This window comes from Heptranchias perlo, chromosome 21 (genome assembly GCF_035084215.1).
Source record: "Heptranchias perlo isolate sHepPer1 chromosome 21, sHepPer1.hap1, whole genome shotgun sequence".
NCBI classification, from domain to species: Eukaryota; Metazoa; Chordata; class Chondrichthyes; order Hexanchiformes; family Hexanchidae; genus Heptranchias; species Heptranchias perlo.
The window spans coordinates 35716279-35737495 of record NC_090345.1 but is presented as its reverse complement, the minus strand read 5'-3'; the positions used below and the strand labels follow the sequence as shown (position 1 = coordinate 35737495).

The 21217-nt window shown below is 44.9% G+C and overlaps 1 protein-coding gene across 2 annotated transcripts in view; it reads right to left on the bottom strand.

The window, feature by feature from the left end:
- slc35g1 (solute carrier family 35 member G1) overlaps window positions 1-21217 on the bottom strand; it is a 46731-nt gene that overhangs the window by 6502 nt on the left and 19012 nt on the right. Inside the window, exons 2-3 of one of the 2 annotated variants that reach the window (XM_068002757.1) lie at window positions 12358-12538; window positions 5992-6368 (exon numbers count right to left, since the gene is read on the bottom strand). In XM_068002757.1, coding sequence (XP_067858858.1) covers window positions 5992-6368; window positions 12358-12538 — 558 coding nt within the window. Of the gene's footprint in view, window positions 1-5403; window positions 6369-12357; window positions 12539-21217 lie in introns of those variants that run through there. The other variant, XM_068002756.1, reaches the window with a different exon arrangement.

Here is a 21217-nt window from a genome sequence, read left to right as displayed (position 1 = left end):
CATGGGCAGCACAGACCAATCATATCCACAAAAATCACACCATGCAGCCATATTGTTCTCTGCTCAGTTGCCCATGTGTCTCCATGGTCTCTCGTCTGATCGGCCTCACCCCCCCATTTTCCCTCAAGCCCATCCATTTGCTCACTCCTTTGCATCCACCTTGATATGCTAGCTTAGGTGCGCTAACATTAATAAAAGTTTTGTATCTATGATTGTCTGACTATATGATTGCAGATGTTACATAGAATTTACAGCATAGAAACAGGCCATTAGGCCCAACTGGTCAATGGCAGTGTTTATGCTCCACACAAGCCTCCTCCCACTTTACTTCATTTAACCCTATCAGCATATCCTTCTATTCCTTTCTCCCTCATATACCTATCTAGCTTCCTCTTCAATGCATCTATACCAATCACCTCAACTACTCCATGTGGTAGCAAGTTCCACATTCTAACCACTCTCTGGGTAAAGAAGTTTCTCCTGAATTCCTTATTGGATTTATTAGTGACTATCTTATATTGATGACCCCTACAAATATATGACTGTCGCATCTCTTTCCGTTGCTGATTGGTCAGTGCTGGCCATGAAAACAGTATCATGTGGTTAGCACGAATCAGATCACAGAATCAATGCTGATCGGCCACCATTTGTAGATCTAGCCTGAATTTCCTCTCCATTGACTTAAGTGGAAAGGAAAATCAGTGTGTGTGTGACGGGCGGTCAGTTTTCCACCACTGCCGAAAATGAAAACTGTAGCCATGTTGGATTTTGTCAGATTATTCCGTGGGGACAAATAATCAAATAAAATCAGGAGTGCACTGATTTTATTTAAAGTTGGGAGTGCGTCACTGAATCCCCAACTTAATTTGATGAGGAAAAAAAAACAGAAAGCAGAGCTGGCCAGCAACCAGAGGAGGAAAAAAAACAGGTTTACAGCAAATCAAGTCGCAACACAGCTGAGAAACATACAGGAGGAATTATTAAGTAAAACAATATCAGAAGAGGGAGAGAGCGTGTGTCCGGCGGCAAGCTCATAAAGAGAGAAGACTTCAAGACAGAGGGAGAGTAAGTTGGGAGAGAGAAAAGACTCGCTTCTGAGAACTACCCTCCAAGCAGTGGGGGGAGGCAAGAACTCAACTCACAGACCCGGGAGCAATGCCCTGGGAGATCAATTAGCTTCTAAATAAAATAAGACTGTTAAAATTATTTCTTTGGTGCGTGTGGACTGAATATTGACGGTGTTTTCGTGGTGGATACCTGCACATTATGGCTCCTGAAATCACGCACAGGCGGAACCAATTGTGACAGCCTTTTAAACTCTCCTTCCTCGAACCATCATTTCATGTCAGTTATGTAATCTTTGCTGCAGCTATTTCCTGATAATTACTGTTATTATATAATAAAAACATGAACATGTCACCCACTATTGTCAGCTAGTCCAAACTGTGCATATCAGACAGCCCAGTTTCATGCACATTGAACTCCCCAACTGCCATGTGATATCCCAGTGCAGTAAATCGGTATCACAGGGCACACAAGCAACCTTCTACCAGAGGATTGCTTTCAGAAAAAAAGCCATTATGTTGTTATAATTTAAATTAAGTTTGTTTATATCTCACATTGATTTTACACTGACATAAATGGGATTTGATGATATACAGAATAGAAAGCCAGCAGTGAGTCAGTGATTACTTCAGGATCCCTTCTTTTTTTTCCTTCAACAAAGCATTTTGTATCTCTGAAACTCTCAGAAACACTCCTGCTCACAATTCACTGGCTTTATAGAAAATATCACAATTAAAAGATTAAATAAAAGGGTAAAAATACAACTGCCTTACGTCAAGTTAAATCATTGTTGCAGGGCAGGGAGAGACTGAAGCAGAGAGATACAGGGGGGGTAACATTTCCCATTTCCACTGACGGCTACTGGCGCACATCAGGAACGCAAAAATCGGGAAATTGCACAATCCCATTCCGTGATTTCTTGTCTATTGGAGTTAACGGATACAGAATCACAGGCTGGGAGTGCGCAGTTTCCTGATACGTATCCCTGGTGCACGCTAGCAGCTGGCACAACAGAATCTTTACCCCTACCTATAGATGGATTGCTTAGGTAGAATATCATTGGCAAATGACTGGTTAATAGAGGGCAGTCTTATCAGGTATTTAGCAAGGGAACAAGTGTCATTAAGGAACAATGTTGGCAACATATTTGCTGTGCCTGTTGAAAGCTGCATGACTAGAGATACACAGAATAAACCACTGAATGACATTAGGTACACGTGGTGCGTCTCATGAGCCCGAGTCTCTAAGTATATTTTGTTTATACCACCCATCACGTGGCTCATTTCAAAAGTTTGCAGCAAGACATTTTTTTTGTTCCTTTTTCTCCACAAAAACTTTTTCCGTGTGCATTAATGGATGTTGGGAAGTAGACATGGCGACTGCTTGTTACGATTTAAATGTGAAATTTGCAGAGAAAGAGGGGCTTCAGCTGTCTATTTTAAATAAACCAAGGTCACTAACAGAAAGGCAGCGGTACAAGTGGGCCCACAAAGTCAGGAGGCACCACTCATAATTAAACATCAAATCTAATGAAACTAAAAGAAACTAAATTTAAATCATATTATTAATAATGTCGATAAGACACCCTACTCCCTGCAGTGCCCACTGGTTGTGGAAGGCCCCGAGAATACCAGTGGACACCGCATGTTACCTCTCCAAGGCCAGCCAGGCACAGACTAGACCGCCACAGAGAGACGGGCAACAATAACTTGCATTTATATAGCGCCTTTAACATAGTAAAACGTCCCAAAGTGCATCACAGGAGCGTCATCAAACAGAATTTGACACCAAGCCACATAAGGACATATTAAGGCAGGTGACCAAAAGCTTGGTCAAAAAGGTAGGTTTTAAGGAGGAGAGAGAGAGGTGGCGAAGCAGAGTGGTTTAGGGAGGGAATTCCAAAGCTTAGGGCCTCGGCAGCTGAAGGCACGGCCGCCAACGGTGGAGCGATTAAAATTGGGGACGCGCAAGAGGCCAGAATTGGAGGAGCGCAGCGAGCTGAAGCCATGTGCAACAGTAAACTTTGCAGAAACGACGTGGCAGAGGAAACGGAAAAGGCAGTGAGGCAAGCAGGAGACAGGGACGACAGAAACAAATAAAAACAGGTGATTAAACAACCACTGTGAAAAACGAACAGTGGTTTGCAGGGCAGAGAATGGAGAAGAGGAACATAAAATAAAAAGGAGCCAAGGATAAAAATAAATGAGAGCGAAAGGGAAACAATGCGAAACTCTCTCTTGGTGGGGTTCGAGATTGCTGATGATTTTTTAAAATGTAATTGTGGAAAGTCAAAGTATTGTCACCTGTAAATAGTTCAACAGTCAAAAGGTGGGTTCAAAAAAAATCCACTGCAAACTAACCAGATATTTAGCCCACAGATTGTGATAATGTAAAAACACATATTTAATCTATATGGCTGGATATTTAACAGCACGTCTACAATCTTTGGTGAATACAGACTCCTAGAACCGTGCTCTTAACAAGTTCATCACGTACCTCTCCTCTATCTCCTAACTATGGGAACAGTTTTCTAGCCGAGCCTATAGTTTAATTAGTTTGTGGCAGACTATGACAGGAGAAACAGAAACACCAGAGCCCTGGAAATTACTGTGAACGATGTTATCGTACAACGACTCAGCAAACTTGTATCAAATTCCTCTCACTGCTATTTTAATGGAGGTGTTAACTTGTTTATTTTAAAGGGTCAACACTTCCATTAAAAATAGTGGAGAGAGGAATTTGATATAATGTTATCGTACAGACACTTAACACATCACTCAGTCATTTCTAGCCCACTGGTAGGAAGTGTTCACTTCAAAAATTGGTGAAAAATGGCCAAAAAAATTACACAGTGCTTTGGAGTCCTTTAGCACTCCGAAGCCATCTTATAATATGGTAATTGACACAAAACTCTTGTTCTGTCTTGTGCTCTTTGAACTCAGGTTATTTAACATTAGAAGAAATAAATAATCATCAATTTAGTGCAAGTATAAATGTCATTGGCTTCAATATTATATATTGATGCTCCACATACACATTTTGGTGTTTGTTACAGAAAGGTAGGTGCAGAATTGCCCAAAGTATTGAAATACTCTTTTGTAAATTCAACGGTCCTTTTCTATGTGGGCCACAATGTCCTGATTGATTATTTCGAATGCACTTTATGCTGTATATTTGTGCTCTATTTGGGAAAAGCTGGAACTTAACAGCTCTGTGCACTCAGCAGTTCTGGTTACTGTTTGGGAAGTGCTACAGAAGGCTTGTGGGTTAGCACCTTCAGTCATTTGTTTTAAAATCAGTACATTTATAAGTTGCTGGATGACTGTTGGACATGTGTAGAATGGCTGTATTGTGTAAATTAAATGAACATTGTTTGTTTTTATTTGTTCATGGGATGTAGGCGTCGCTGGCAAGGCCAGCATTTATTGCCCATCCCTAATTGCCCTTGAGAAGGTGGTGGTGAGCCGCCTTCTTGAACCGCTGCAGTCCGTGTGGTGAAGGTTCTCCCTTGTTACTCTACATTAAACTGTAATCATATTTCAATTTCTCACACATGCTGCACTGAAGTTTTATTTGTTTTTTTTTTAAATGTTGAAAATGAGAAAATTCAAAAAGGATCTACTTTTATCAAACATTTTAAAAATAAATAATTCTGTAGTGAGTTCTAATTGCATATCACACATCTAAACAGAAAAGGCTAAAGTGCAGTTTTATAAACTGAGTAAACAAAGCATTATGAAAGAATTGTTCACCACCAGTATTTGTGATCAATATTGTTCTCGAGCCCTCATCAGGATACTAAGAAAGAACAAACTTTTATAGAGCACCTTTCATGACCATAAGTGCAGTCATTGGTTGGGGCGAAATTGTGCACAGTAAGGTCTCACAAACAGCAATGAAATAAATGACCAAATAATCTGTTTTTGGTGATGCTTATTGAAGGATAAATATTACCGATGGGATCTTTTACATCTACCCAAGAAGGCAGACGGGGCCACGGTTTAGCGTCTCCTTAGACAGTGTAGCACTCCCTCGAGAACTGCACTGAAGTGCTAGCCTGCATTATGTACTCAAGTCTCTGGAGAGAGGGTTGAATCCATGACCTTCTGACTCAAAGGTCATGGATTCAACCCACAGCTGAAACTCAAGTAAATTCAAGGACAGTTTCCTGAACTCAAAGAGCATGAAAGCCATTTTCCAAAGTTAGTACATAGTGCAAAATCTAATATGAACTTACTTAGACAACCTTGTCACAAGTGTTTCATCTATCAGAAGTATAAAAATCACAAAAATTTCAAATTCTATTCTTTAAAAATAATATTTTTTTTTGCACAATTTAAATAATTGCTCTGATTATTAACTATCTTCCTGAGAAAAACTTAGGTAAGGTATGAGTATTAAGTCAGTGTATTCAGAAAGCAGGACATCGATCAACCTTGCCCTTTAAAGAGTTGTTTCAGTGTTCTACCAGCAACTACATTCAAATTTCCGTTATGTTCCTGAGCAGATTCCCCACATCATTTCAAAATAAAATAGGCCTCTGTTAATTTTGACTTGACTTTGCCTTTCTGGTGCTGGCGTACCATTTCCGGATAGCAACTCCAGTGGTGCCAACTGTCACACAAAGTGCTCCTCCCAAACTCCACCAGGTAGGGGGACGATTGAGGAATAAGTATTGCAATATGAAGGCCAGGACCACTTCCATTGTCTTCATGAGAGCCACCGGCGCAGCCTTCTCTATCTGCAAAGCTTTTGTGAGAAATGCCTGACCTCCTATCCCTAAGATGCCGATCAGGATTAGAAACACTCTATCTATCCCACAGAAGGGCAGGCGCCATTCTTGAATGATTGAGACCACAATCACACACAGAACCAATCCAATCATCGAGTAGTACCAAATGGAAAGGAAATGATTTACTGATTTACCCATTTTTCGGATCACGATCAACGTCATTGCTGCACAGATAGCACTTCCGAAAGCAGCAATGGTCCCTTTGATGTGATTCTTGTACTCGTTTTCAATTCCAGAAACGCGAGAGCCAAATAGAAATGGTGGTCTGGCGATAAGGATTACCCCAGCTAAGGTAAAGACTGTGAAGATGGGATCCAACACAGTGCATCTTTCTTTCAGAAAAATCCATGCGAATATGGTAACGAAGACCGGGTTGCTAAATAAAATGACAGTGGCATCGGCCAAAGGCATCTGTTTAATGGCATAGAAGAGCAGCATCATGGCTGTAGCACCAAGGATCCCTCGCATGTAAAGCAAGTATCTTTTGCCCTTTGGTCCCAGAAAGTCTAGTCTGCAAAGCAATGTGAAAGATTTTTAACTTATTAAAATTAAGTGCAAGTGTTTCTCTTACCTTTAATAAATATTTCTACTTTTGCTTTCTTGATTTAGTTAAAAAGAGATGAAATTGGAAACATTTTTTGGCTTAGCTTTACTTTAAGGGCCGATTTTTCCATTTTTCAAACGAATGGATAGACGACAGTGAGGAGTGCACCCACAGCTTCCCACATGCGCCACTCCCAGTGGGTGACGTGGAATCATTTCTTTTCCCCCCCTCACAATCTTAATTATCCCCCCCCCCACTTTTTTCCTGTTTCTTTCAGTGCTCTCTCCTTCACTCCTAATGGTGGTGACCCATTCTAGGTTTGGTCCCAGAGGTGCCAGCCCAAGTGAGCATTCTTCATCCTGAACCTACACAGTAAACATTAGCATGTCATTCAAGTGTGCGGAGGTGGAGTGGGGGGGGGGAGGGGGAATCGGGGAACTTCCCCCCCACCTCCCCCGCTCCACGGAGGAACCTCCCCCCCCCCCCCCCACTCCACGGAGGTACCTCCCCTCCCCTCCCTCCCTCCCCCAATCCACGGAGGTACCTCCCTCCCCTCCCCCAATCCACGGAGGTACCTCCCTCCCCTCCCCCAATCCAAGGAGGTACCTCCCTCCCCCCCCCACTCCACGGAGGTACCTCCCCTTTTCCCCCCCACTCCACGGAGGTACCTCCCTCCCCTCCCCCAATCCACGGAGGTACCTCCCTCCCCTCCCCCAATCCAAGGAGGTACCTCCCTCCCCCCCCCACTCCATGGAGGTACCTCCCCTCTCCCCCCCCACTCCACGGAGGTACCTCCCCTCCCCCCCCCACTCCACGTAGGTACCTCCCCTCCCCCCCCCCCCACTCCACGGAGGTACCTCCCCTCCCCCCCCAACTCCACGGAGGTACCTCCCCTCCTCCCCCCCCCCACTCCACAGAGGTACCTCCCCTCCCCCCCCACTCCACGGAGGTACCTCCCCTCCCCCCCCCACTCCACGGAGGTACTTCCCCTCCACCCCCCACTCCACGGAGGTACCTCCCCTCCACCCCCCACTCCACGGAGGTACCTCGCCTCCCCCACCCCCCCCCCCTCCACGGAGGAGCCTTCCCCCCCACCCCACCCCCCCACTACATATACAGAAACTGCTAAAAGCTAGTGGACAGATACAAAAAATAATTTAAATGGTTAACGAAACACTGGCCTTTATCTCAGGGGGGCTGGAATACAAACGGGTGGAAGTTATGTTACAGTTATATAAATCTCTGGTTTGACCCCATCTGGAAATGGTCTTGGAGGGGGTGCAGCGCAGATTCACCAGAATGATACCGGGGCTAAAAGGGTTCAATTATGAGGACAGGTTGCACAGACAGGGCTTGTATTCCCTTGAGTAGAGAAGATTAAAGGGTGATCTAATTGAGATTTTTTAGGATGGTTAAAAGGAGTTGATAGGGTAAATAGAAACTATTTCCTCTAGTTCGGGAGTCCAGAACAAGGGGGCATAATCTTAAAATTAGAGCTAGGCTGTTCAGGGGTGTTGTCAGGAAGTACTTCTTCACAAAAAGGTAGTGGAAATCTGGAACTCTCTCCCCCAAAAAGCTGTTGAGGCTGGGGGTCAAATGAAACTTTCAAAACTGAGATTGTTAGATTTTTGTTAGGCACGGGTATTATGGGATACAAAACCAAGGTGGGTAGATGGAGTTAAGATACAGACCAGCCATGATCTATTTGAATGGCCGAACAGGCTTGAGGGGCTGAATGGCCTCCCCCTGTTCTTATGTTCCAAACCCAATTCTGGGCTCATCCCAACATCCACACACCCATCATACCTTTCAGCAGGTGCCATTAATGATCTGGAGCTGGATCCATGGCTGAGTTTTCTCCTCCCTAACCCAGAGACATTGAGGATTACTATAGTACGATGGTCCTGGTCTGTGTGGCTCAGTACCACAACTTAAAATGCATTTATCTACATTTTTCCTCCCCAAACCATCAATTTTCTCAGGACAATTCTCATTAATCAGTTAATAAATAAAAATCCTAAAAGCAGCTCATCCTGACCTATATATTACAGGCTCTGGACCATGCATCAGTGAAACCTCTAAACACTTGAAAACAACTAATTCTTTGCCCCAGCCAACTGTTGGAATGAATTAACAATTATTTCTGAATGTCTCACAGAACAGATATCACAGAGTCCTGGCATCCTGGAGCAGATTTCCGAAAACCTGCCCTTTCACAGGAAGGAATCTGCCACGGTGTGGTGTTGCAGAGTACTGCAGGATAACAACAGCAGACAACAGGCCGAGATTCTAACTACCAGGCGGTCGATTGGGGCAGTCCACCAGTTGCCCGCCTGATTGGACTCGTCCTCCCGCTGGCCCCTTCACCCACCGCTTGTAGGCGGAAAACAAGTGCCCAGCCATGACTCAGGGCTTTGGGCCGCCAGCGGTATGGCTGGGGGGTGGGGGATAAAAAGAGAGCCCGGGACGGCAGCGGCCCACATTATATTTTTGAAGCCTGGAGGAGCACTTCTGTTGCTCCTGGCCCCACAACAGTAGATTGGATTAGGATTTAGTAGAATATAACAGACCAAAGCAGGCAGCAAAAGAAGCTTCAAACACCAGAGCGTTCCACAAACTCTAAGGTGCAGTAACGTGGGATTCTTGAGGGCTTATTGCAGGATTATGAATGGCAATAATTGCACCATTACCTTTGGAGTCCCCCAAGGATCTGTTCTTGGGCCCCTCCAATTCCTCATTTACATGCTGCCCCTTGCAAACATCAGAGTCAGCTTCTACATGTAAGCTGACAGCACCCAGCTCTAACCATGCAGCACCTCTCTCATCCCCTCCACTGCCTTGGTGTTGTCCAACATCCAGTCTTGGATGAGCCACAATTTCCTCCAGTTAAATAATGGGAAGACCAAAGCCATCGTCATCGGCCCTAGTACCTTTACCTCCGATTCTATTTCTCTCCCCAGCTTAAGCAGACTGTTCACAACCTCGGTGTTCTGTTTAACCCCAGGTCTGATCCATCACGAAGAATGCCTACTTACAGCTCTGTAGCACCGCCCGTCTCTGCCTCTACCTCAGCCCATCTGCAGCTGAAACTGTTATTTTGTTACTCCAGATTCAATTGTTCCAGAACAAAATTGCATTTATATAGTGCCTTTCACAACTTCAGGACATCCCACTGTGCTTTACAGCCAATGAGGTACTTTTGAAGTGTAGTCACTGTTGTAATGTAGGAAGTGCGGCAGCCAATTTGTACACAGCAAGGTCCCACAATCAGTAATATGGTAACGACCAGATAATCTGTTTTCTTTTAGTGAAGTTGGTTTAGGGATAAATATTGGCCAGAACACCAGGAAAAACTCCTCTGCTCTTCTTTGAAGTAGTGTCATGGGGTCTTTTACAACCACCTGGGAGGGCAGACGGGGCCTCGGTTTAAGCTCTCATCTGAAAGACGGCCGTCCGACAGTGCAGCACTTCCTCAGCACTGCACTGAAATGTTCAAGTCTCTGGAGAAAAATCGATTGAAGGATATTCGGCAATGAACAGTGTATTTGGTTTTTTTGAGCTCAGGGGTCAGCTTCCTGGGGGGGGGTTCTAATCTTTCTGAACTTCACCTGAGGTATTCAGATTTCCATAAACAAGCCAATCCAAGAATGTTTCAGTAGAACTCTAGCAGCCTTAATAGGAAATACATTTTAAATGACTTTCATTTTCACTGTTGGATGAGGGATGCAGTGGTCAAAGCAGTGGTTCATTTGAGCCAGTCTGCAGTCATGGTCAGGGCCCGATGAGAAGTTCAAAAAGTCTAGGATTGGCCTTAAGGTCAGAGATTCAAGGTCTTTTGGGAAGGTCAGAGGTGCAGCCCACTGAAAAAGTCAAAATCTGGCCCAAAGTCCAGGGTTGGGAACACTAGGAGCTGTCTGCAGGTTGGGGTCTGAGAGGGGTCAGCTGTGTCGTGTGTGTGTTTAATTAAGATATTAAATTCCTTTGCATTATATTAAGTTACTTCAATTTAAGTATATTAAGAACTAAATTGTTTGTGGTATATATCAATGATTTAGACTTAAATGTAGGGGGCATGATTAAGAAGTTTGCAGATGATACAAAAGTTGGCAGTGTGGTTGATAGTGAGGAAGAAAGCTGTAGACTGCAGGAAGATATCAATGGACTGGTCAGGTGGGCAGAAAAGTGGTAAATGGAATTCAATCCGGAGAAATGTGAGATAATGCATTTGGGGAGGGCAAACGAGGCAAGGGAATACACAATAAATGGTAGGATACTGAGAGGTGTAGAGGAACAGAGGGACCTTGGAGTGCATGTCCACAGATCCCTGAAGGTAGCAGGACAGGTAGGTAAGGTGGTTAAGAAGGTATACGGAATACTTTCCTTTATTAGCTGAGGCATAGAATATAAGAGCAGGGAGGTTATGCTAGAACTGTATAAAACATTGGTTAGGCCACAGCTTGAGTATTGCGTACAGTTCTGGTCACCACATAACAGGAAAGGTGTGATTGCACTAGGAGGGTACAGAGGAGATTTACGAGGATATTGCCAGGACTGGAGAATTTTAGCTATGAGGAAAGATTGGATAGGCTGGGGTTGTTTTCTTTGGAACAGAGGAGGCTGAGGGGTGATTTATTTGAGGTGAATAAAATTATGAGGGGCCTAGATAGAGTGGATAGGAAGGACCTATTTCCCCTAACAGAGAGGTCAATAACCAAGAGGCATAGATTTAAAGTGATTGGTAGAAGGATTAGAGGGGAGTTGAGGAGAAATTTTTTCACCCAGAGGGTGGTGGGGGTCCGGAACTCACTGCCTGAAAGGGTGGTAGAGGCAGAAACCCTCAACTCATTTAAAAAGTATTTGGAGATGCACTTGAAGTGCCGTAACCTCCAGGGCTACGGACCAAGAGCTGGAAAGTGGGATTAGGCTGAATGGCAGTTTTGAGGCCGGCACAGACACGATGGGCCGAATGGCCTCCTTCTGTGCCGTAAATTTCTATGATTCTATGAAATGCTCCCCTGATGCCCAGCTTTGATCTGACAATATGTCTTGCTATTATCTTTTCAAGTAACAAAATAAGCAACTCTAAGAGCAACTTTGAGTATATTTATCTTTGCTGTGGTCTTCAATTTTGAATGTCTCAAATAACCAGCATGATTAGAAGGTACTTACAGAGGATATTCTTGAATCAAATACTAGAATTATGCTGTTCTGCCCCAACTCTTGGACTACTGGGGTTGGATATTTTGAGCATTGAACTAACAGGAGAATAATTATGTTTAAAGATGGGCAGAGTTATCTTAGACCAATGACGGGTGATCACTCAATATGATATGCCTGTGAGTTGCCACTCTCCCACTGTAGATCCAGCAGTAAGTACTTGGTCCATGAGTTTGTCTGGGACATTTAGGGCAACGTATTGTTCTCACCACAACCTGCATTCCTCCCTTTCTGTATGGCTCAATACCACAGATTGAAGTACAATTACCCAGTAGGAACATTTACCTCAATAATGCACCAGGAGAACTTTGCATTACATACATTTTAAAAAAAAGGATTAAAAATTGATGTTTTACCTTTTTGAAAGCCTAATCACATTAAGGTCTAAAAGAACATCACATAAAAGGTGCAAACAATTCCAAAACAATTTTATGCTTTAGCAGCTAAAGTCTTTAGTTCTCAGCTAACCAGTCAAATTGGTTGAATTTGATAAATGCACAGGTAAACAGTGCAGGTGAACAAATGTAACAAACTTTATATTAATGGTAATTAAAAAAGGGACAGCATGGCAATTTATGGATTCTTGAGGGTTGTAAAATTAACAACAAAAATAGTTGTTACATAAATTACACACATATGGGATTCTGCACATGATATATGTATTACTTTATGCTATGGTAACAACAAACATAATACATGTAATATATAGCAAACCACAATATGCTTATTTTGTACTTACTCCTTGTATATAATGATGGGACATGTAAACAACCACTGAAACAAACATCGGATCCCACTGATTTCCAGAGCATGAATGCCTTCGATTTTCTTCACCAATAGTGAAACGATTGAAAAGAATAAACAGGACAACAATGCGTAGCATAAACCAAGGCCCACACATTCGGGCTTCTTCTCTGTTACTGAAAGGAATGAGAAAACTAATTTACAAAAATATTTTAGCAATAAATATATAACACCTACAATGTAGGAGTTTTATAGAATTACATCAAATTTACAGCACAGGAACAGGTCATTCGGCCCAAAATGGTCTATGCCAGCTTTTATGTTCCACATGAGCCTCCTCCCACTCCACTTCATCTAACCCTATCGACATAATCAATATATGCATTGTAAATAGTAACTTTACAGTGCATTTATATGGAGATGGGTTCCAGTCAGGCAGTACCATGTTTATACTGCCTGACTCCAATTCCAGTTCTCCTGCCCAGAGCTCCCCTCCCAGCCAGTAAAGTTTAAATGTTTAAGAAAGCGCAGGTAAGCACACCCACACTCTTAAGCATTTAAATCAACTTCAAGTTAAGTTTAAAAAGTGCGCAAGGAGTACAAGGGACCAGTCCCAATCTGCACCGAGTTATATTCCATGGGGAGTCAAACCCACTGGGCTCAATTTTAAAATGAAAGTCCGGGTGCTTTGGGGGCAGGGATAAAGAAAATCGGGATCTTCTGGAGCGGGCAGGAATCCCGGCTCCAACACGCTGAAGAACACGCATGACCCAGAGTCATCTGGGTGCACGCACTGTTCCCGAACCCAGGAGTCCCACCGGCAATTAAAGCCAGCGGGATGATATTTTAACCAACAATTCAAGTACTTGAAATGTGCATGAACGTAATTAATTATGCTGGCAAGCGATTTCAACACTGCCTCAGCATGCTTCCCGTGCTGTGTGAAACACGCCGTGTTGAAGGAGTCGTGTTTCAGCCGGCAGCCATTTGGACATTTAAATCCCTGTTTGACAGATGGGGATAAAAGGTGAGTTATTGCAGCAGGGCACTCAGTTCTCTCAAGACAAAATTTTAGCTGGGAGATCTTGGTGCTTAGACTGAAAATTCTTGGTTTCCACTCAGAATTGTTCTGTTTACACATATTTACCAACTTTTCGGACCTCCTCAAACTAACACCATCAGGATGGGGGGGATGCCATGGCTGCATTCACCAGTACATCAGAGGATGAGGAACATCACCATCCTCGCCAGACAGGGCATGCACTTCCGCCACTTGGAGCTCCACAACACAGTGCTGCGCCACAGGCACCTGCACAAGAGCACAGAGGGCAACAACAGAGGGAGCGACATCGCAGGAGGCACTACCCTCGTCAGAGGGTCTACAGACCGAGGCTCAGCTTCCTGGACCTCTCTGAAGAGCATACGGAGGGTGAGAGCGAGTCACCAGGTGGTCGCGGACATCTGCAGCCTCCGTCAGCCGGGCTGCTCCCGGCTGGGCCTGGCGGCATCTCATTACCCATCGCAGTTAAAGTCACCACTGCCCTCAACTTCTTTGCCTCCGGATCATTCCAGGGTGCCACCGGGGACATCGCCAGGGTCTCTCAGTTGTCTGCACACAAGTACATAAGGCAGGTCACTGACTGCTTGTTTTGCAGAGCCTCGCAATATGTCAACTGCCCCATGGACGACCTCAGCCAAACGGAGAGGGCAGTGGGATTCCACTCTGTAGCTGGCTTCCCACGTGTACAGGGTGCAATCGATTGCACCCATACAGCAATCCGAGCACCTCCACACAAGCCAGGACTGTTCATCAACAGAAAAGGGTATCACTCCATCAACACTCAGCTCGTTTGTGACCACCGCAAAACGTTTCTTCACGTGCGCCAGATTCCCTGGCAGCTGCCATGATTCATTCATTCTGAGGGAATCCAACACCCCGGGCCTCTTCCACACGCCGAACACCCTTAAGGGCTGGCTCCTCAGGGACAAGGGATACCTCCTGCAAACAGTGGGTATGACATCTCTGAACAACGAGCATCGATATAACGACAACCACATCGCCACCAGATCTATAACTGAACGTGCGATAGGACTGCTGAAGATGCGATTTCAGTGCCTTGATCGTTCTGAGGGAGCACTTCAATACGCTCCCAGCAAGAGTGGGTCACATTATAGTATCGTATTGTGCCCTGCACAACAGAGGAGGGGGGGTGGGGGGTACCGGTTGAGGGAGCCCCATCCCCTCATCCATCATCCACATGGAGGAGGACAAACTCATGGGCAGAGCCAGCGGCTCACCAGGCTGCTCGTGAGGCCAAGTAGTCACTCCTATGTGAACGGTTCTCGTAAGATCAGAAAGGGTGAAGAGTCCAGTCCACACACCACCTGGAAAGACCAGCGTCAACACCAGCACCCCCCCCACCCCCACCCCGCACAAAACAGTCCTGCAACTACACATACACCCACTGTAAAGTGACCCACTGGGTGGCATCAAGTGTTGCTGTTCATGGTAACGCACATGAAAGGGCGCTATCACACAAGCCAGTCAAGAATGGGCAAGATGTGGCAGTAGTGGTGAGAATGATAACATTTAATGTGACTTTAACATAAACCAAATATAAATGAAAAACATGACAGTCTGTCAGACACGCTTGTGCATACCCTTCATGATCACAAATCCTTAGCCTTTCTCTTCCTATCACTTCCACGTGGTACATCCCCTGTGGTGGCAGCAGAGGTAGTGGCAGGTTGCTCTTGTTCGGACTGCTTAGATGCTTTTGGCCTACGTACTCTGGGTTTCGGTGCCCTTGAGGGCCCCTCCAATGACTGCTCCACCTGCACCTGTGCAGGGGCTGACTCGGCCAGCTGGAAAGGAGGCAGCATTGTAGGTACTGGTTGAGAGGGGGGCAACGGGTGAGAAGTGGGAGCGCTTTGAGTGGCGTCCCCACTTCCATGTCCCCTTTTACCATCATCCCTCTCCTGGGCCAGGCCCACACCACTTCTACCACCCAGCTGGAGAACAGTTTGGAGGACATGTGTGAAGTCTTGTAAGGCCACTTCTGAAGTATCTGTCAGCCTGTTTAAGGCGGAGAATGTTGTTCACCAAGTCCGCAAGACTGTTGTCAGGGCCTGAATGAACTCATTTGTGAGGCTTGCTTGAAGCTCAACGGAGGCTAGCCTTCTCTCTATCGCAGACATTCCCACACTTACCTGCAACACTATCTTAGGCATTTCTGCAGTTACACGCAACACTATCTCAGACTGTTGCTCACGTCCCTGTGACACTATCTCAGAGATTCCCTCCCGTACCTGAGCCACCATTCCACTAATGCAGGAGTTGGACTCCTCCGTCCTCTGGGCAATTGTGGAGAGTGTGCGTGGCACCTGTTTCAGTACCTCTCAAATGTGCTGCTGCCCCTCAATCATTACTCCTTTTAAAGGACAGCCCCCCGGGTTCAGCATCTGTGTCCAGCTGAGCAGAGCCTGGAGAGGAGTGCTCCCACCGACGCGGACTCGCCACAGCTGCTCCTGCCACCAGTGTCTGCTCGTGCTCACATGTGTATGGTGATTCACCAGGTGCCAACCGAACTAACTGACTACTAGGACCCACCGAGGTGTGAGTATCTGCACTGGTGCATGGCTCACTAAGTTGTGACGGTGCACCCTTAGAGGCCGGCAGGTCCTCTGAGGAATCGTCCTCTGCCATCACTGCAGTCGTTGAAGGGCCTGTAAGAGAACAGAAGGCAATATTAAGCATCATCACAGATGTGTTACGTTGCGATGAGCATACTGAGGTGTTCAACATGCCAATCATTGTTAACATCAATTCATGTTGTGTGTGATGAATGTTAAAGTTGGGTCACCAGTCGTTTGTGGGCTCCCCGACGGACAGGCACTGATCTCCAGGGCCTCCTTCTCTGTGTCTGTGAGGACCACTATTTGTGGAGGCCTCCCTCCAGTCCTCACCCTCTCCCATGCATTTTGGGTTCTCTCCTAGAAGGGAAGAAAGTACAGACGTGTGAGTGAGTGAGTGTGAAGTGGCCAACCGGTGAATGCATTGCTTTGGGTGCGGCTGACCTTGAAAGAGGTGCATTAGAGGGTGAGTATCAGACAGACACATCACATTGGATCAGGATTGGGGTGAGTGATAATGATGGGGTCACAAATGGGGAGGTGAGGAAGTGCAGGTAAGTTGAGGATGAGCCTTAAGTGGGTGTCAGGAGTGATGTGATGGGGTAGTCTTGGCAGTGCAGAATGAGTTGGCGGGGGGGGTGGTGGCGGGGGCTGATGTGCACCACGGAATGCAGGAGAATCAGTAAGTGTACTCACTTTTGCTGACCTAGTTAGGTCATTGAAACACTTCCTACATTGAGCCCAAGTGCGGGATATGTTGCTGCTGCTGGTGACTTCCTCTGCCACCTCAAGCCAGGCCTTCTTGGTGGCAGAGGCAGGACACTTCCTCCTGTCAGCCGAATAAAATAGTTCCCTCCTCCTCACCCCGGCCAGTAACACCTGAAGCGAGGCATCGCTGAATCTTGGAGCAGCCTTGCCCCTGTGCTGCTCCATTGGGTCTTCCTGCTCTTTGCTTCAGCAAAATCCATTGGAGCAACGGCCCTTTAAATCTAGACACTCCAGCTAACAGCCTGTCATGCGGGTGCGCAGTCTGCTCACTGCGCAGCTTTTGGACAGCAAACCCGTGAACAAGATTAATGGCCAACAATTAAGTCATGATTGCGTGGGGAAAGGTGAGTTTTTACTATTCTCATTTGCCGCAAGGCCATTGACCCCCCCCCCACCGCTGCCATCCCACCACCCTTTTAACATTGAGCCCAGTGTGTGGGTGTCTTGGTTTCTCCCTGGTTTCATTCTGGTCTCTGAGCTACACTGAAACCACTCCATCATAAGATCAGAAATGGGGATGTTCGCTGAGATTGCAATGTTCAGTTCCATTCGCAATCCCTCAGATAATGAAGCAGTCCGTGCCCGCATGCAGCAAGACCTGGACAACTTCCAGGCTTGGGCTGATAAGTGGCAAGTAACATTCGCGCCAGACAAGTGCCAGGCAATGACCATCTCCAAATAGAGAGAGTCTAACCACCTCCCCTTGACATTCAACGGCATTACCATTGCCAAATCCCCCACCATCAACATCCTGAGGGTCACCATTGACCAGAAACTTAACTGGACCAGCCATATAAATAATGTGGCTACAAGAGCAGGTCAGAGGCTGGGTCCTGACTCCCCAAAGCCTTTCCACCATGTACAAAGGCACAAGTCAGGATTGTGATGGAATACTCTCCACTTGCCTGGATGAGTGCAGCTCCAACAACACTCAAGAAGCTCGACACCATCCAGGTCAAAGCAGCCCGCTTGATTGGCACCCCATCCACCACCCTAAACATTCATTCCCTTCACCACCGGCGCACTGTGGCTGCAGTGTGTACCATCTACAGGATGCACTGCAGCAACTCGCCAAGGCTTCTTCGACAGCACCTCCCAAACCCGTGACCTCTGCCACCTAGAAGGACAAGGGCAGTAGGCATATGGGAACAACATCACCTGCACGGTCCCCTCCAAGTCACACACCATCCCGACTTGGAAATATATCGCCGTTCCTTCATCGACGCTGGGTCAAAATCCTGGAACTCCCTTCCTAACAGCACTGAGAGGAGAACCGTCACCACACGGACTGCAGCGGTTCAAGGCGACGGCTCACCACCACCTTCTCAAGGGCAATTAGGGATGGGCAATAAATGCCGGCCTCGCCAGCGACGACCACATCCCATGAACGAATTTTTAAAAAAATCTTAATAGTGGCATTGTAGTTGCATTACAAATCCACCCTTTGTTAAATCAAGTTGAGACAGGTACAACTTCCTTGCTATTTTTTCTCCATATAAGAATTTTAGATTTAAAAAAGATACACATTTTAACTTCACAATAATCCTCTATATCTACCAAGTTGATTTAATACCCTACAATAAAACCTGTTGCATAGTAACTGCTACAAAACTGACTTCAAGTAGTAAACACAGGACAGTGACCGCAGTTACTAAAAGTAAATCGTCTGACAAATACAGGTGAACGGTCCTAAACCCAATTGTAATTTTACAAAGAAATCCCAAGAGAGTTTCAGGATTCTTCTCAATTGTGTGTCTGTTGAACTTTTTTTAATAGTTTTAACCTAATTGGTGTTTGTCTGCAGCATACAACAATCAAAAGATTTGGGGATGTTGTATTGTTGAAATTGTCTGCACAGTGCATGGTAGTGGTAAAAAAGGCAAATAGGATCTTAGATTGTATGGTAAGTGGAATAGAATGCACATCACAGAATGTGATCACTTCAGTTATTTTAGATGGGACGGAGAGAAGGAGGAAGGAAGGAACGGAGGGAAGAAAGGGAGGAAGGGAATGAAAGAAGGGAAGCAATCTGCAGTTGTGAAGCACTTTTCATGACTTGAGGACATCCCAAAACACTTTATAGTCAATGGGGTAGTCACTGTTGTAACGTTGGGAAATGCTGCGCACAATTTGCGCACAGCAAGTTCCAACAAAATCAATAAAATGAATGACAGATAATTTGTTTTAGTGATGTTGAATGAGAGATAATTGTTGGCCAGGTCACTGGGAGAACTCTCCTGTTCTTCTTTGAATAGTGCCATGGAATCTTTTGCATCTACCCGAGAAGGCAGATGGGAACTCAGTTTAATGTCTTATCTGAAATACAGCACCTCCAATAGTGCAACACTGCTATGAAATGTTCAAGTCTCTAAAGAAAATCGACTGAGGGATATTGGCAGTGAACTGTGTTTTCTCTTTGAGCTCAGGGAATGGCTCAGATGGACCCAAATGGTGTTTTGTAGTCCCATACATTCCTACGTTCCAAACCCCCTGTGATGAACCTGAAAAAATTCTAGAACTCTTATCACCCTGAAGTCTGTTGTTCTAAAATCTTGCACCTCTACATTATTTTATTCCCTCTACAGCCTTTAATAGAACATGAAATCTAATACTTAATCCAAGTGCTCACCTACTTCCGATTACTAAATCAGTTCCAGTTGACTCCCAATACACCATTTGCAGTAAGTACCCCGCCTTACATTGTGCTAGGCAGTAGTCCCAAATTAACTCAATTAAATTACTCATAGCTTGATCCTCTCTCTATGGACTCCCCCACGATTATCACAATACAATGTCCTCCATTCTCTATTACTTACCTACGCAGCTTGCAACGTGACCACTAATCATTGGCATTTAGAAAAGGATTACATTGCCCCATTATCCCTATTGCTCCTGCTGTCTCCTTTCTGCCCAATTAGCCTTTTGACAGCTGCTAGATCTTCCCTCACTAAAGGTCACTTCTCCACCCATCTTAACAGACCTATTCATGGAAACCAATCCATCATCTCTTAATTCCATCTTATGCCCATCTTCCGTCCACTGGCTATAATGATGCCAATATTTTTACTAGCTGCTTACATCTCATATTCCTAGTATTTATAGACAATATTTAGGTGTGTAAGTGCTGTATTTTTTAATATAATGCACTTTTAAAAAAAAGCTCTACTCAAATATTCTAGCAATTTTCATACCTACCTCTATATTATGAATGAATAACATGTAACAATTTCTTGAAAGCTGTATGTATTTGTCCATAATCATTTATCGTGTGTGAAGCACATAAATTACAACTATATCTTACAGTAAAACATCTGATCGAGGACAATCCAAAGTCAGTTAATAAAAGTCCTCCCTTCATATTTCTGCACACAATTCTTCAATCTTCACTGTAAGACGCCTGATATTCAGTAAAAGTTCCAAGCATGTTAAAGTGAGTCTCAGTTCTACAGGGGGCAAGTGGCAAAACAGCGAAACTTTTAGGGCCCTACAATAAACATGGTGGATGAAAATGTGTTTCTATCATCTTTTTCCACTAAATGACAGTCAATCTTATTGTAGTCACCATTTAAACATGGAGCCACTTCTACACTGAAATTCATTTTCCATATTCAGCTGCATTTCCACTGAATGCCCCCTAACAATTTTAGTACTTCACTAGCTTTTTCCCTCTCACAGTGCTAAAGACCACTCCCATAAGTGTAGTCACTGTTGTAATATAGGAAACACGGCAGACAATTTGTGCACAGCAAGGTCCCACAAACAGCAATGAGATAATGACCAGATAACCTATTTCAGTGATGTTGGTTGATGGATAAATGTTGGCCAGGACACCAGAGAGAACTCCACAGCTCTTCTTCGAATGGTGTCATAGGCCTTTTACATCCTGAGGGCAGACGGGGCCTTGGCTTAACATCTCATCCGAAAAACAGCACCTCCGACAGTGCAACATTCCCTCAGTATTGCACCTAAGTCTCACCCTGGATTATGTGCTTAGGTGTCAGGAGTGGGACTTGAACCCACAACCTTCTGACTGAGAGGCGTTTCTCCCTATAACCCAAGTGTGACTTTGTGTACGATATCTGGAAATGTAGCATTACTCAGGGGACGAACAGAAACCCTTCTTACTGTAATTAGCTCCACTGGCATTGACCTGAGCCCTCTTGAATTCTCCTAGTCTGTGGATAGCATATAATAAACATCAGACCGTACGACTTAGGGTACTAACCGCGCATCAGTGGCAGAAGATCAATACAGCAGATTTCACATGATTATAGAGCCGGCACTCTTCATTAGAGCAGAGGAGTTTAAGAGGAGATCTGATAGGTGTTCAAAATTATGAAGGGTTTTGATAAAGGTAACTAGAGTTCATAAATTTAAGATTATTACCAAAAGTCCAAAAGGAGAAGCTAGGAGATTTTTTTTTTAAATTGCAGAGGGTTTTCAGAACATGAAAT